The sequence below is a fragment of the Primulina eburnea genome, chromosome 3 (assembly GCF_022965805.1).
Source record: "Primulina eburnea isolate SZY01 chromosome 3, ASM2296580v1, whole genome shotgun sequence".
Taxonomy (NCBI): domain Eukaryota; kingdom Viridiplantae; phylum Streptophyta; class Magnoliopsida; order Lamiales; family Gesneriaceae; genus Primulina; species Primulina eburnea.
Window position 1 is genome coordinate 3469887 of NC_133103.1, and position 15323 is coordinate 3485209.

The following is a 15323-nucleotide window of genomic DNA, read 5'->3' on the forward strand; positions in this document are numbered from 1 at the left end:
TAAATCATGAGTTGGACCGAAGAAAATATATCGTCCTTTAAAACTGATTGACATTACTATACAATTTAATTAAATGGGGTAACTTTAATTAAAACCAAAATTCATTTTAAAAAAATGGAAGATGCTTTTTTTTCTTTTGACTAAAATGGAAGATACTTGCATGTATAGATTAATTATGTGTTCGATGACGTTTCTACTGAATGATTTTCTTTTTGAAAGTATGTCAATTTATGAAAATAAAATATAATTAGAAATACTCTGCAACTCAATTTTTTAATTGTCAGGTCTTCTTAGAAGATGCAACGTATGTGATGAAAATGTCAAAACAAATTATTAACTATTTGTTCAAATGTTGATTACTTTGTTTTAAGTAAACGTCACTTAATTGAATTTTTTTATTAAACATAAACCGACCAATAAATATATAAATATTCTGATTTAAAACAAAGGCCGTCGACATCCTTTCTACTTTCCTTCTAAATTCGAAATGACGTAAAATTTCAAATTTAAAACGAGATATAGAATTCGATAGTAACTTATTACAAAGTCTTCGTCATCATCTCAATCATCTCAAGTAAATAAATAAAACATGTGAATCCAACTAATTATGCTCTTTTTCTTATTTGGAGCACTGACCTTTTACTACACTAATTCAAAATATTGTCCAGATTGAAATTAAAAGGGAATATAACATTTTCACCAAAAAGGTGATAAAGATACAGAAACGAACAAGTTAGACTCAGCCTAAAAATGATTAAATATGTAAAATCCAACGCGCATCCAGTTGGCCGGCCGGCCGGCCAACTGTTCGCAAGTTTTATGCCATTTCCACATATTTCTTAAATCCAGAATATATATATACAATAATAAATTAAAAGCAAACCATGTAAAAAAAATTCACAAACTTTAATTTCTCCCCTAATAAGTATTATTCACCAATTATAATTCAATATTTTTAAATTAAAATGAAAAGTTTAGAATATTTAAACTAGAAAGCAAAAAAATAATATAGTTTTATTGATTAAATTGATTTTTGGAAATAATAAATATAGTACTAAATACAGGAGTAACGGAAATTAAAAGTCAGGGGTATAGTTAAAGTAAGTTTGTTTAATTAATACTATATTATAATTATATTATAATTTAAAGTAAAGAAGTTGAATTAATAATTATAGTACATATCATAAGCTTTACGTTTGGAGCGCGTTCTGTATTTATTAATGTGTTGGTTGAGATTGAATAAAAGTTGCCTATATTCGGTTGGGGGCTTATCCTCTTTTTTTTTTCTCCTCATTTTAAACCGAAATTTACACAAAATTCTTTTAAATTTTGTGTAAAGGAAAATTTCAGAGTCACATTCTTCTTTATGTCAATTCTTCTTTTGTACAAATAATATTTTGTCTTTATTTATGATTTAAAAATGATTACAAAACTTTAGACAATGTCGGGTTGTGTTTCTATTTTCATTATCCAAAAATTAGAGAAGGAAAAAAAAACATACTCTGGATTTATTCTTAGTTCACTTCGTTTTGGTATCATTTTATACAATAAATTAAATTTTCACCATTTAAAAAAATTCTATCATATTTCAAAGTTCATCTTCTAAAATAATGCATAACAATTATCATCAAAACCACTTTTCCAAACTATACATTATTCGATGGCAATTTCAATATCTTTAATTTTTTTGGGAATTTTATTGGATAATTACGATAAATCCTAAATAAAATAGACTTAGAAATAAAGAGAGCGAGAGGTTGGAGAACATAGTGTAGTGGGCTTTGAGCTGTGATTTAGCTGTCCAGTCTTTGGCTGTTTGTTTATTTCTCTCAAATTCCCTTCACATAGTATTCCCAAGTCAAAACTCATCCTTTTTCCCCTTCACTTCTCTCCCAGAATCGCCACCACCACCACCATCGCGGCCTCCGTCGCCCTAATCCCACGTCCACTTTCTGCCCATTATCCTGCTCTCGGATCTGAAAATTGTACGCAGAAGGGGAGCAAGAACCACATTTTCAGAAACTAAACACAAAAAGTTGAGGAAAAGCTTGTTGCATGTCTGGTACTGTGAAATGAAGCGAAAGTTCAATTATTGTGGTGGGTTTTTGTATTTGAGCAGTCTTTTGCTCTTTCTTCCTTTGCTGTCGCTTTCTTCTTCGGAGACAGGCCATGTTCATGCTCATGCATTGCATTCCAGTGTCCCTATCAGCAGAAATGGACCGCTTACAGATTCGGAAGCTCTTTACATCAAGAGACGGCAGCTTCTTTACTACATAGATGAATTCGGTGATAGAGGAGAACATGTGAAGGTTGACCCTTCGCTGGTGTTCGATAATCCGAGGCTACGAAATGCGTACATTGCTTTACAAGCCTGGAAGCTCGCCATTTTCTCAGATCCCTACAATTTGACCGGAAATTGGGTTGGATCTAACGTGTGCAGGTATGAAGGGGTGTTTTGTGCTCCTGCACTAGATAACCATTCAATACTTACGGTTGCTGGTATTGATCTTAACCACGGCGACATTGCGGGGTATCTTCCTGAAGAGCTGGGTCTTCTCACAGATCTGGGTCTTTTTCACATCAACTCCAACAGATTCTGCGGGACCGTGCCCAAGAAGTTCAAGAACTTAAAGGTACTGTTCGAGCTTGATTTGAGCAACAACAGGTTCGCTGGGAAATTCCCCTACGTTGTTTTAAGCTTGCCTAAGTTGATTTATTTGGATATTCGGTTCAATGAGTTTGAAGGTACCGTTCCGCCTGACCTTTTTGATAAGCCTTTAGATGCTATATTTATCAACCACAACAGATTTGCTTTTGAATTGCCGGATAATTTCGGAAACTCCCCTGTTTCTGTTATCGTTTTGGCTAACAACAGGTTCCATGGTTGCCTGCCGGCAAGTCTTGGAAATATGAGTAATCTTAATGAGATTATATTTAAGGACAATAAGTTGAGGTCTTGTTTTCCGAGTGAGATTGGATTGTTGAAGAATTTGACTGTTTTGGATGTGAGCAACAATGGCTTGTTGGGGAATTTGCCGGAGAGTATTGGAGGACTGGTGAGTTTGGAGCAGTTGAATGTGGCACATAATATGTTTTCGGGTGAGATTCCGGCGAGCATTTGTGAGCTGCCGAGCTTGGAGAATTTCACCTATGCTTATAATTTCTTCACGGGCGAGCCGCCAGTGTGTTTGGCTTTGCCGGAGTTTGATGATCGCCAGAATTGTTTGCCAAATAGGCCCGCACAGAGGTCTGCAGGACAGTGTAAATTGTTCTTGTCTAAGAAAATTCATTGTGGGGTTTTCAAGTGCCACCCGTTTATTCCTTCTCTTCCACCGCCGCCGCCTCCGTCACCACCCGTTGTAGTGGTGCCGTCACCTCCTCCGCCAGTTTATTCACCACCTCCACCTTCATCTCCTCCCCAGATTTTTCCGCCTCCGCCTCCTGTTTACTCTCCTCCGCCTCCACCAGTCTACTCCCCTCCTCCCCCTGTCTATTCTCCTCCTCCTCCACCATCTCCACCACCACCATCACCACCTCCTCCCTCTCCTCCACCTGTTTACTCCCCACCTCCCCCTCCACCATCTCCACCGCCACCATCACCACCTCCTCCCTCTCCTCCTCCACCTGTTTACTCACCACCTCCCCCATCTCCACCGCCACCATCACCACCTCCCCCATCTCCTCCGCCATCACCACCACCTCCTCCCTCTCCTCCTCCCCCTGTTTACTCTCCTCCTCCCCCACCATCTTCACCTCCTCCACCTATTTACTCACCACCACCACCATCCCCTCCACCGCCAGTTTACTCACCACCACCTTCTCCGTTTCCACCGCCTCCAATTATTTATCCGCCTTGTCAAAGGTCACCCCCACCTCCTCCGAATAGCCCACCACCTCCTCCGCCACCAGTTATTTATTTGTATAACTCACCTCCACCCCCACCATCACACTCGCCACCTCCACCTCCCGTATATGTGTATCCATCCCCACCCCCACCATTATATTCGCCGCCTCCACCTCCCGTGTATGTGTATCCATCCCCACCCCCTCCAGTGCACCATGCACCGCCACCAACCCCGCCAATCGAACCTCCATCACCTTGTATAGAACCACCCCCTCCACCACCACCACCATGTGAAGAATACCCGCCTCCCCCGCCATATGTTTACAAGCCTCCACCATCACCTTCACCTCCTCCTCTTTATCACTACAATTCTCCACCCCCACCCCCACCCCCTCCACCATATCACTATAATTCTCCTCCGCCACCATCACCCTCACCCCCTCCACCAACTCCAGTATATGAAGGGCCACTGCCGCCTGTTGTTGGCATTTCGTACGCATCCCCACCGCCACCACCCTTCTATTGAGTCTTTTGAAAGAGGTACTTCCTCTTAACACCCCAGAACTCACAAAACAGTTCTGAGTTACGAATACTTCTATTTATTCACTTCTCATTTCTCAAAGGATTCACCTTTGTCTACTGGCACTCGTGATTCTCATTTCTGGGATGAGAAGAAACGACAAACAAGATCAAAGTAGAGATTAAGCGAAAGCATATTGTTCCGGGAATATATGTAATGTACCATCGAGGATTGATTCTTGATAAAATTATTTTGAAGTTTGGTTGAGGAAGAAACAAGAAAAGTGGTGATCAAAGAGTAGAGATGTAATGTAAATCCTTATTTATTATGTATGAATTAAGTTGTGAAAATAATGTAGGTTTTTCAGGAAGTGAATGTATAGCTAGAGAACCATATCAAGAATCAAGAATGGCTAGTTCCATGGCAGCCCCTTTGATGAAGTTTTCACTGTTACTCGTTATGTCATGCTATAGCATTCTTTTTTCCCATTTATAGAATATTTATTAATAATAAAGATGATGATTTTAGCACACCTGTTCCATTTTTCATTTTTGCAAGATCCTAGATTTTTCCACAATGTTTATGTTCCTAATTTCTTCTACATCCTTTTATGTAGTCAATATCTGTGTAGATACATCTTTCTGTGAATATCGCCCTTTACTTTTTTTTCCCCCCAACTGGAACATTTTACACTGGACGAATCTAAATGAATTTTCATTAAAAAAAAAAAAACCCTTTTCCGGATCACAGAGCCAAGAAAAACTTGAGACCATTAGTGTGTGCCAAGTCATGTTGGATGGGACCATGAAAGTGAAGTGCAGTGATGGTGAGTTATTGCATTCTAAAAACATTGAGTGGCTATAAATAATACTAATTTATATTTTATTTTAGTCCGATCTAAAAAAATTAATATCTATGTGTAATTTTTGAATTCAAGTGCACTAAATTATATAACAAAAAAATTAAATTTGGGTGCATATCATAAATCCACATGATGCACCGAGCCTAGCTCACCTTTAGTACCCTTTTGCGACAGCCATCATTATGGCCATTAAAAACAATCGGCCACAAATTTCACCGACACGAAAATTACTCTCTCGGTACTCATACGTCGACACCACTAATTTATGTTTGTACTTTCTTTTATTGTACTATTCCTTTTTCTAATTTTTTCGGGGTTCATACATTTATAAAATAATTTTATTGTAAAATCCTAATTAAAATAATTAGTAAACTAAATACATGAATAAATAACGAGATTCCCAAAAATGTTCAAATACTATGGAATCTTATTTATTGAATTAATTGAAGAAATACTGTTGTTTGTGTGTTCCTTTGCCTAAAATCAGCCGTAATTTGTGCAATTCCCAATCGTCATCAGATCACGCACATCCTACGATTCTTCTTTCTTTAAAAAATTATTATATAATATTCAAAAGCTTCCTCCATAAATAAATTTCGGTGTCCGTAAATTCGGGAGTAGAAATTTCAGTTCCTTTTCTACGATAGAAAATTTGACCACCAGAGTACAACTATTTATGAAAATAATAATACCAATAAATTTTAGTCTCTAATCTCGAGTTCGATACCTAAATATGAAGATCGATTATCTAGAGAGACTTCAAAAAAATAAAATTCAAATGTGACTAACACATAAAATATGCATGTGATCCGTAGTCGATATCTGCTACATTGAAGTGTTCTTTTGTTTGTAGTGTAAACTAAAGTACCAAGATCTTATATTATCTTAGGAAGACAGCTTTTAAATTATTTAATCTTTTATTTATTTTATTTTTCTGGACCCCCTTTAATCAACGGGAACTCATACTTATTTGTCGGCCCTCCGGAAGTAGATAAATTTGAAATTTTCTATTATAGTTTTATAATTACAATGAAACAATAAATACAATTTTAAATCTATATCTTACTTGTTTATGTATCATTAATATAAAGTATAATGAATTTCAAATAATATTATAATTCGATGAACTTGAAATTCATCTTAATTAACATGAAATACTTATGAATTTAAATTTTATGATCTTAATTATTTAAATAATAAAAATATATTTAAATATATTTGAAATCTATAAATTTAATATTCATCAATCTAAAAGGAACTTTTTAGCATTATTTAGAGAGAGCAAAATATAGATAGTATTTTTTGGATAATTATATAAATGGGATGGATACTTTTTGTACCAACTACCAAGCCGACTTAAGTTTTAATTGGCCCGAAACAGCTAGGGTCCAATTCAAAATGTAAGATACAGAGCCCATACAAGCTCAAATAATCTCTATTTTCTTAGCATATTTTCATCATTAGTTCACGCCACGTTAATCGACATCCTTATACTAGTTAAATTAAATATCTCGAATTTCATTTTCGCATTGGTTTCAATCATTGTTAGTTATATACTTTCAATACAAGAGGGTAGGTATGGTCGTGTTTTTCGGGTTTCGGGTATCTGGTTTCTCGGATATTGTTTTTACTATCCGAATTCGTCCCTGTCGGGTATTCATATTTTTTAAAAAAACTTATATTTTATTATTTTGTGCCTACAAAAAAAACTATCAAGAAAAAATATACAAATCAGAATGATAAGGTCTAATTTCCACGCTAAATTAAACAAACATATATATATTTGGAAATATTTAAATTAAGTAGTGATAATTTAAAATATATTTTTGTCAGAAAAAAATATGTAAATCGAATCATCGAACATACTAATAAAAAACATATATATTTCTATGACCCCGCTTCATTTGAATCTCTATATAAATTGCATTTAGCCTTGTGAGTTTTTTCTATTTAGCCAATGTTTTACTTTGGTGCAAAAACTTCTGTGAGACGGTCTCACGATCGTATTTTGTAAGATGATCTTTTATTTGGGTCATCCATGGAAAAAAAATTATTTTTTATTTTAAGAGTATTACTTTTTATTGTTAATATCGATAGGATTGACCCGTCTCACAGATAAAAATTTGTGAGACCGTCTCCCAAAATATCTACTTTTAATTTAGTTATAGTTAATGGGGTAGAGGCATGAGACATTTATCATTTATGTTGATGGGCTTGCAAGGTCACTTACAAAAAAAGAGAAGAAAAAGTAGATAGATTATCTTTTCTAGCTTGAATTTTCGTACTTTATTCAGAATCTTCAGCTTACGATTTCATGTCAATTTAATTGTAAAAATTATCAATAAATTCGTTCGTAAGGACAAAGTTCAATCGATCGTCATCGAATTTTTCAGCTTCGTTTTCATTACTTTCATAGATTATTTATCTAAATATATTTTAACTGAAATTACAAATCGAGAATCACATATTACTTGAAAAGAAGTGAGCTTTTTTACAGTTTCTTCACATTTTGATACATATTTAATACACTTTTAATTTTTCATAATCTATAAATTTAATCCATTTTGTAACGAATTTAGTTATCACACGATGTTATTATTGCTTAATATATATATATATACATATATATATATATATATATATATATATAAACGATGATATAAATAAACGATGATATATAAACATTTACCATCTTCCTTAGGTCTCAATTCATCTGCATCGTTGTCCCAGTAAAATCGACTCTCATTTTTCCGTATCATTACCAGGTACGAATTGACCATAAAGTCCTCACGTTTCTTCCTTGACCCCGCCCTACATTCCGAAAACACCCCCTCATTTTTGCGGAATAGACAAATTATTCAACACAAGATTCTTCCTACGTGGTCCCATTTTCTAACAACGAAAAGGTACTGTCCTTTATCTCTATATACCAAATATCTGCACTCTCCAAAGTCGAGCTGTAAAAGCACGAGCCGAGATCTACCGTTTCTCGAAAGCCTGAGCTCCTTCGATCTCTTATTGTCGCTTTCGATCTCTGCCTATCAGGTTGCTCAGGTACTTTTACTGATTCAATTAAGCTTGTGTTATTTCTCGAGTGTAGAACGTTAGGTTCCGCAAGTTTGAAGGGTTTTTGCTTCGAAGTTGTGTCGGATAGTCGACTTTGATGATTCTTGTTCTGATTATCTGTTTATAGCGGGGATCTGATGGTGTCGAATTGGTGATTTGGGGTTGGACTATGATTGAATTGATTGGTCTCTTTGGTAGGTAGTGGTGATTGTTTGGAAAGTGGGGATATTTGTGTGATTATCGTATTAAGATGGCGAATAGGCTAAAGGAGGATGAGAAGAATGAGAGGATAATAAGGAATCTTCTCAAGCTTCCTGAGAATCGCAGGTGTATTAACTGCAATAGCCTGGTACCGTTCTTTCTTCTTTTACTGTACTTGATTTGCCTTCCTTGGATTTTCGTTGTACTTTGTGGAGTATGTGATCTTAGTTGAAATGCTTTATTACATGGATGATTTCAAAACCAGTTTCTTAAAATTAAAGGGTTTACTTTGATAATTTTTTAGAGCATCCATATTATGAATCGATGCTTATAAATAAAATGGGGAAAAAATTAAAATATTGCTATAATTTATTTTGTTGGTCGCTAATGTGTGAATTTTCTTCAAATTTGTGACAGAAGTGTGTGCATTGTTTATGTAATGGTTCTTAAATTTATCAATCCAAGAAAGTTGTACTCCGAAAATTTCAGTAAGAGACAACACGGTATATACCGCGTCCATTTATTATACATTTAGCGTTTACATTTTCTCGAACCAGGCTTTGGATTAGTTGAATTGGTTTATATGTGGTGATTTCTGACTTTGACACTCGCGGGCAAGTTTTTCGTAGAGCAGTTGAAATGGTTGCCTTTGAGCTACTGCAGTCGAGCTATTTTTCCAAAAGATTTGAGTTGTACTATTAACATCGTCTATACCTTTTGGTAAATTGACAAACACTCGATGTTATAATTAGTATAAAAAAAAATTCAACGAGTTTTATTCCCACTAGTTGCAAGGTGCAATAATGGGAGGGGCATAGTTGGCTATTGAAAAATGCCCCTTGCCAATAGAGCGGTCGAAGTATGGTTCTTAGGCTTATATACCATTTTAAAACGATTTGAGTTATAGCTTGTGTTTAAACAAAAATGCTTGAACTTACTGATTTTAATAGAGTTTCTTATCTGCATCATTGTGGAACAAGTCTAGATGATATTTCATAGCACCCACATTTTAGAGTCTCTTTAGTTCTTACAGAGGGTTAAAAAACAGGGGAATAGGTGTGCCAAATAGATGCCACTTTACCATTCGTACTTTGGATAACTCTAATTGGTTGAGTTTCAGGATTCCTTTACTCCTCATCCTGTTGTAATCTTTTGGATTCATGGAGCTAACTGTTTTCGTTTCTGCACATCAGGGGCCTCAATATGTGTGCACTAATTTTTCAACATTTATTTGCACAACCTGCAGTGGAATACAGTAAGTCATATGAGTTTCATCTTGCATCATTGAATGTCAATTTCACACGATAGTTTGATTTTGTTCTCTATGGAGTTCCCACTTTCACTACAAGTATCTGTGACGTTAATTATGCATATAAAAATATTTGCAGCCGAGAGTTCACACACAGAGTGAAGTCCGTATCTATGGCTAAATTTACCCCACAAGAAGTTAGTTCACTTCAAGGAGGGGGTAACGCGGTATACAAGCAACCACTCTCTTTCTGCTAGTATCGTCAACTTGTTGGTTTGTTTAGGCGTCCCTCATTGTTTTTTTGCATGTTTGTTCTTTCCCAAATAGAGTGCTAGAGAAATTTATCTAAAGGAATGGGACTCCCAGCGTAATTCTCTACCTGATGCCAGGTTAACAATGAATATTCCTGCATATGCTTTCTGAAATTGATTTTATTTTGTTCAGTTAATGTTTAGTTTGTTAATCATTGTTGTTTCTAATTTACGTGTTTCAGTAACATAGAGAGGTTGCGTGATTTTATCAAGCATATTTATGTGGATAGAAGATATACCGGTGAGAGGAACTCGGAAAAGCCTCTGAGAGCAAGGATGGTATACTTGCTACCTCATTATATTAAAAGTCAATTTTTATGATGACTTCTTAGAGCAAAATTTGGAAGCTTCTCTGTGAAATTCTTTTTAATCTGCATTATCACTCAGGGAGAAACTGAGGATTTCAGTGGGAATAGGAGGGTAGACAATAATCAGGGCGGTTCTCGAAGTCCAACTTATGAGGAAACTTTCGAGCGTCGTCAAGATAGGGCTAGTGTTGGTGGAAGAAGTCCAGGATATGATCAAGACAATAAGCAAACTGGTGATTACAGACGAAGTCCTCTTCGTGCTGAGGTGGTCAACGACTGGAAACGCGAGGATAGATTTGGTAATGGAAGGAGGTCCGACGATGGAAATTCTGATGGAAGTTCTAAGTTTGGAGGTAGATCACCGGATAATCAAAGAGACTCAGACATGTCCAGCCCGCCTGTGGTCCGTCCTGTTAGAGATATTTTAGGAGAAAATGTGACTCCTCTTCGAGTTATCGAACCTCCCCCAAAAGTCTCTGGTGGCAAGTCAACAGATGGTTCAGCACATACTCAGGTAAGATTCTCCTGCAAAAGACGTGCATCGGTATGCTTGTTCTTCATGTGAACCTATTTCTTGTTTTGTATTATATAATCTGCAATCAGCTAGCATACAGAACTTTTTTGCTGTTGATTCTGAAGCCCAATCACGGTTTGTCTATTATATGGAATTTTGCCATGTCAAAGTTTTAGGCTCACATTGTTGTGAGAAAAAGAGCATGTTTTTGGTTTGTTGAGTTTTTCCAACTGAAAGCACTTAACATACGGTTTCTTTCACACTCCAAGATTTACTTTCTACTTTCAATTTTGCCATGTATTTATAAAGGGCACAAGGTAGAAAATGGGTTGCATGAGGAAGAAGATTGTAGTGCAGGTATAAGGAGCTTATGTTTAACAGATTTAGTTGATCCAAGAATCTTTTATTATTTACTTTCACGGGAGATGGGATCAATTAATGTTATCCTGGTAATCTTGATATTAATTGCAAAATATCTGCTCTATCCTTCTACCACAACTACTATATATCCACAACCATTTAGTCAAAATCATCTTCAGCTTCTTATTCTTAACATAGAAAATGAGTGGCAGAATGTTTCTGTTCAGAGAACCGCATCTTCGAGTAGCTTGGCATCCTCGGAGGGGAATCCATCTGTGATCAAAGTGGAGGCTTCATTCATTGATTTTGATTCTGTTCCTGAACCTGTAGTAGCAGCAACCATCCCTCAAACACATCATTCAGCTACAAATGCAGCTCCTGTGCAGCAGATAGCATCTAGTGATAACAATTGGGCTAATTTTGATTCATTTCCTGAGGTGAAATTTCCTACCCCGGTTTCAAACTCTGTGGAATCTCTACTTTCAGAGTTGTCAATTGAAGTATCTACATCTAGTCCCCCTGCGCCTGCAAGCAAGTTATCACCTTTCCTTTCTAGCGGCTCAGAGGGCTCAGCTCTTGGGTCAACCCATGGAAGTCTCGCTCCTCAATTGTTGTTTTCCTCAGATGGTATGAGCTCGTTTGCTAATACTCCCACTGGAGGAGGGCAATGGCCTATCTTGAATTCTCATCAGGATTCTATGTTTCCTGGAGCTAGTGGCCTGTCTGTTCCTCAACCAGTGGCTAATATCAGTGCAACTTCAAGTGACAAGGTATCCCGAGTAAAGCATGGTATATATTCCATTTCTTTTGATCTTCTTAACAATTTAATCTGTCTCCTGGGATTCTGTAGCAGTTGAATCCACTTGTTGGACCAATTTCCCATGGCCACCCTGGTGCAGTAATTTCTCAATCGGGACAGGCCATATCTAATCCTTCAATGGGTTCTGCTTTTGGATTTTCTTCAGAATCTGCATTGGGGGAAAAATTTGGTGGAAGGAGAGAACTGCCTGCTGATTTATTTACAATGACCAATTCTTATTTTCTACCTCCAGTTTCTGGCTGGTACTCAGGTTCCCCGTATGTTGCTAGGGGCCCTATGCACTATAACATGCCAACGGTAACTTTCTGATCTTTTTATTCTCAATCATGCCCAGAGTTAATTATTGGGGATAGATAGACACCCTTTTTATTTTCCATCTATGATTAGCAAGATATATTTTACCTCAACCAAGTTTGATAACCGCCCTTAACAACAATCAGCCATTTATTAGAATTGACACTGACCATAATATCATTGCTTATGGAATTAGGCCAAGTACTATTTTTGTTATTGCATCAAGCAAATGGATCTTATCTTTCCAACTGCCTCCACCACCTCTTATCTCTTCGTCTATACCAATTCTTTGTGCTGTGAACGTCCTTTGTCATTCGCAGCATTACCTACAATATTAATGATAATTGCAAAGGTCGGGGCTTTCGTGTGTTAATCTGTACCCAAATTTTGACACCTATTAATACAGGATATTGAATGAGTTTTATTAAGATGATCCTAGTGGAAAGAAACCATTGGAGTGCTAACAAGAAATTCACCAGTTCTTAAAACAATGGAGAACCCCATCCTGCATTTTTGAAAACTTGAGGTCATATGACCGCCAAGACATTAGAATTGGCCTCCTTTGCTTCTACATGTGGATGAGCTAGTATTGCTACCTCACCTTGGCCATATTTCTTCTCATGATTCTAGCCAATCTAGTGTTAGGCTGGATGGCAATGATGGAAGTAACAAATGGAGGAATCTCCCCATGTTGCTAGTGGCATGTGCCATAAAATCAGTACAATATTAAATCAAATAAAGTTGAATGTCATTTAGAGGCTGAAACTGTTGAGCCTACATCATAATTGAGGGAATGAGATTCATCTAACAAGCAATGTGTATTAAATGTCGTATTGAAATTTGAGGGTTTTCCCCACCTAAGATAATTGCCACTGGGATATTTAGTCCCCTCTTAACTTTCTCATGAAAGTAATTGCAATTGAACTGTTCTTATTTTGTTGAGTGAAACGAATATCATTTACAAGAGCTATGGATTTATTCAATTTCAGGCGGTACCTAATTTCCAGCAAGTGCCAAGATCTACAAATCCTTTTGATTCTACCAATGAACGTCCTCCTGTTCCAGCAGCAACAGTATGTTTCTGTTCAAATTTAATTGAATTTAAAATATCATATCAATCCTTCACCACGACTCTTTAATGTTGACTCAGGTTTGAATCATAGATTCATGTTTTAGCATAAATCACCTGTACAATGTAGGTTATAGAGATGCTACAATCGGTTATTAAGGGCACTGCAGATCCAGTGGCCACCATTGGTCTGAACATGTGGACCCTTATTATTTTTCAGTACTGACCATTGGATCTATCTTGATGCTAATGCTCTTAGTATAGCAAGAACTCACGTGTAATGTATGTAAGATATTAATGACATTGTCAATGTAAAAATACATTATCCTTTTTTTATTAATTTCATAACAGTTTCCTGAATCACTTAATAATTTCCAACAGCATGATTAAAGTTGTAATTTTGACCATAGACCTAAAATAGACCTTCCATTCTATAGATGCTAAACTAAATAAATGTATGTTTGGACTTTGGATATTGCATAATTTGTGTGGTCAGACCCAGGTCAGGTTACCAGTGATTGGTTGCCTAGCGCTGAAGATAAAACACACTTGTATTCTAAGGAATGTGTTCGCTTTCCAAGCAGAATGAGTTCACGTAAGATGTAGATGGTCGTGCATGAGGTTTATTGACCATAACCTAATAAGTAATAACTAGCTAACAATCAGCATCATCCTTTTTCTACTCGTTTTTGTTTCTTTTGTAAATTATCTATCATTTCGCTGCAGTTTCCTTCAGGGGCATTCTTACATGGTTCAGTAGCCAAAAGTGCACCTGCATCAGGCTTACTCCGCGCTTCGAGTCTTGGTACTCCTTTGTCTTTTCCATCATCGATGCACACTCAGCTGCCACCATTTGCACAATCGATTCCTCCAAGTAAATAATCTTATATCTTTCAATTCATTGGAGCAAAATACCGCTTTTTCCATGTTTCACCATTTTCTTAATTGTTTATCAGCTCCATTCTTTGAACAAGAACTAAGTGGCAGTACAGCTCACAGGTAAGATTTATTTGTCATGTATTGTCTGCTACGCGTCTGCCGCCATGTATGTTGGTCAAAAAATGATAAAAGTACTTTGATTCATGCTTGTTGACGCTTTCTGGAATTTCCCAGACCATTTAGACCAAACCAACAATTTGGTGGACTGCATTCGGCTCATTCTGCTCCGGGTAACTTCACCTCCACTGATGGAAACCCGTTCGGCTAAAAATGGATGAGCACCATCTTGTTGCTTTATTTCTGTTCTTTCTAGACTGTACTGTCAGGATTCTATGCACGGTGGTGAAATCTACTGTATTCACAATTGGACAAAGATTCAATTTTCCTTCTTAGTGTTACTGCTAAACGAAGTTAAAGCATTGGATCATGGGGTCAGCAACGATAGCAATATGATCAAAAGCGAGTTTGTGTAGAATATTTTCTTTGCGATGCTATCGATGTGATGCTGCTCTCTCAACATTTGTAGCATATGTCATTATTTGCTAGTTTGTTATATTTTGGCGAGTTTTATTTAGTTTACATCGGCTTTGTAGGGTATAGATGTGTGTTGATATGTCACTTTCTTTGTTTCAGTAAACTACATACGGTGGTTATGTTGTATCTTTTTTTTTAATGTTAAATCAGTAGATTTTGAAGTAAATGTGTTGGTGTTATATGTATTGATTTTTCAATTGATGTCTTTATTTGCTAATCGTGCCATTTTCTTCCCATTCTTTTTTTTTTTAAACTAATATTTTGTATGTGCGTTTACGTATATGATATAATATATGAGTATGATTATATCGATTAAAGTTAACAAACTACAAATATAATCAGAACAACTCACTAATGATCTGAAATTAAATTGTATACACACGATATTAATACAAAAAGAATTTGAACAAGTATTAAGTAACTTTATAAATA

The 15323-nt window shown here is 36.3% G+C and overlaps 2 protein-coding genes across 3 annotated transcripts; both read left to right on the forward strand.

The window, feature by feature from the left end:
• The first annotated feature begins 1766 nt into the window (after nt 1–1766).
• On the forward strand, nt 1767–4894 carry LOC140825415 (uncharacterized). Its single transcript, XM_073187176.1, has one exon. The coding sequence runs from the start codon at nt 2073–2075 to the stop codon at nt 4368–4370; it is 2298 nt and encodes a 765-aa protein (XP_073043277.1). The 5' UTR covers nt 1767–2072; the 3' UTR covers nt 4371–4894.
• A 3200-nt stretch (nt 4895–8094) lies between these two features.
• On the forward strand, nt 8095–15024 carry LOC140825416 (uncharacterized). 2 transcript variants are annotated; one of them, XM_073187177.1, is made up of 13 exons: nt 8095–8280; nt 8491–8641; nt 9687–9748; nt 9882–9969; nt 10070–10131; nt 10236–10332; nt 10441–10875; nt 11463–12005; nt 12086–12352; nt 13339–13422; nt 14145–14292; nt 14375–14417; nt 14532–15024. In XM_073187177.1, exons 2-13 carry the CDS (start codon nt 8543–8545, stop codon nt 14623–14625), a joined length of 2022 nt encoding a protein of 673 aa, XP_073043278.1. In that variant the 5' UTR covers nt 8095–8280; nt 8491–8542; the 3' UTR covers nt 14626–15024. The 2 variants fall into 2 exon arrangements, with proteins under 2 accessions (XP_073043278.1, XP_073043279.1); XM_073187178.1 differs by having other exon boundaries at nt 12089–12352.
• The last annotated feature ends 299 nt before the right edge of the window (nt 15025–15323 follow it).

What these genes read in the sequence shown, in the direction of transcription:
- LOC140825416 (XM_073187177.1), top strand. Translation starts at nt 8,543, where the DNA reads ATGGCGAATAGGCTAAAGGAGGATGAGAAGAATGAGAGGATAATAAGG. An exon ending in AATTCTCTACCTGATGCCAG is followed by an intron (nt 10,132 to 10,235) that starts GTTAACAATGAA and finishes TACGTGTTTCAG; the next exon opens with TAACATAGAGAGGTTGCGTG. An exon ending in TGCACAATCGATTCCTCCAA is followed by an intron (nt 14,293 to 14,374) that starts GTAAATAATCTT and finishes ATTGTTTATCAG; the next exon opens with CTCCATTCTTTGAACAAGAA.
- LOC140825415 (XM_073187176.1), top strand. Translation starts at nt 2,073, where the DNA reads ATGAAGCGAAAGTTCAATTATTGTGGTGGGTTTTTGTATTTGAGCAGT.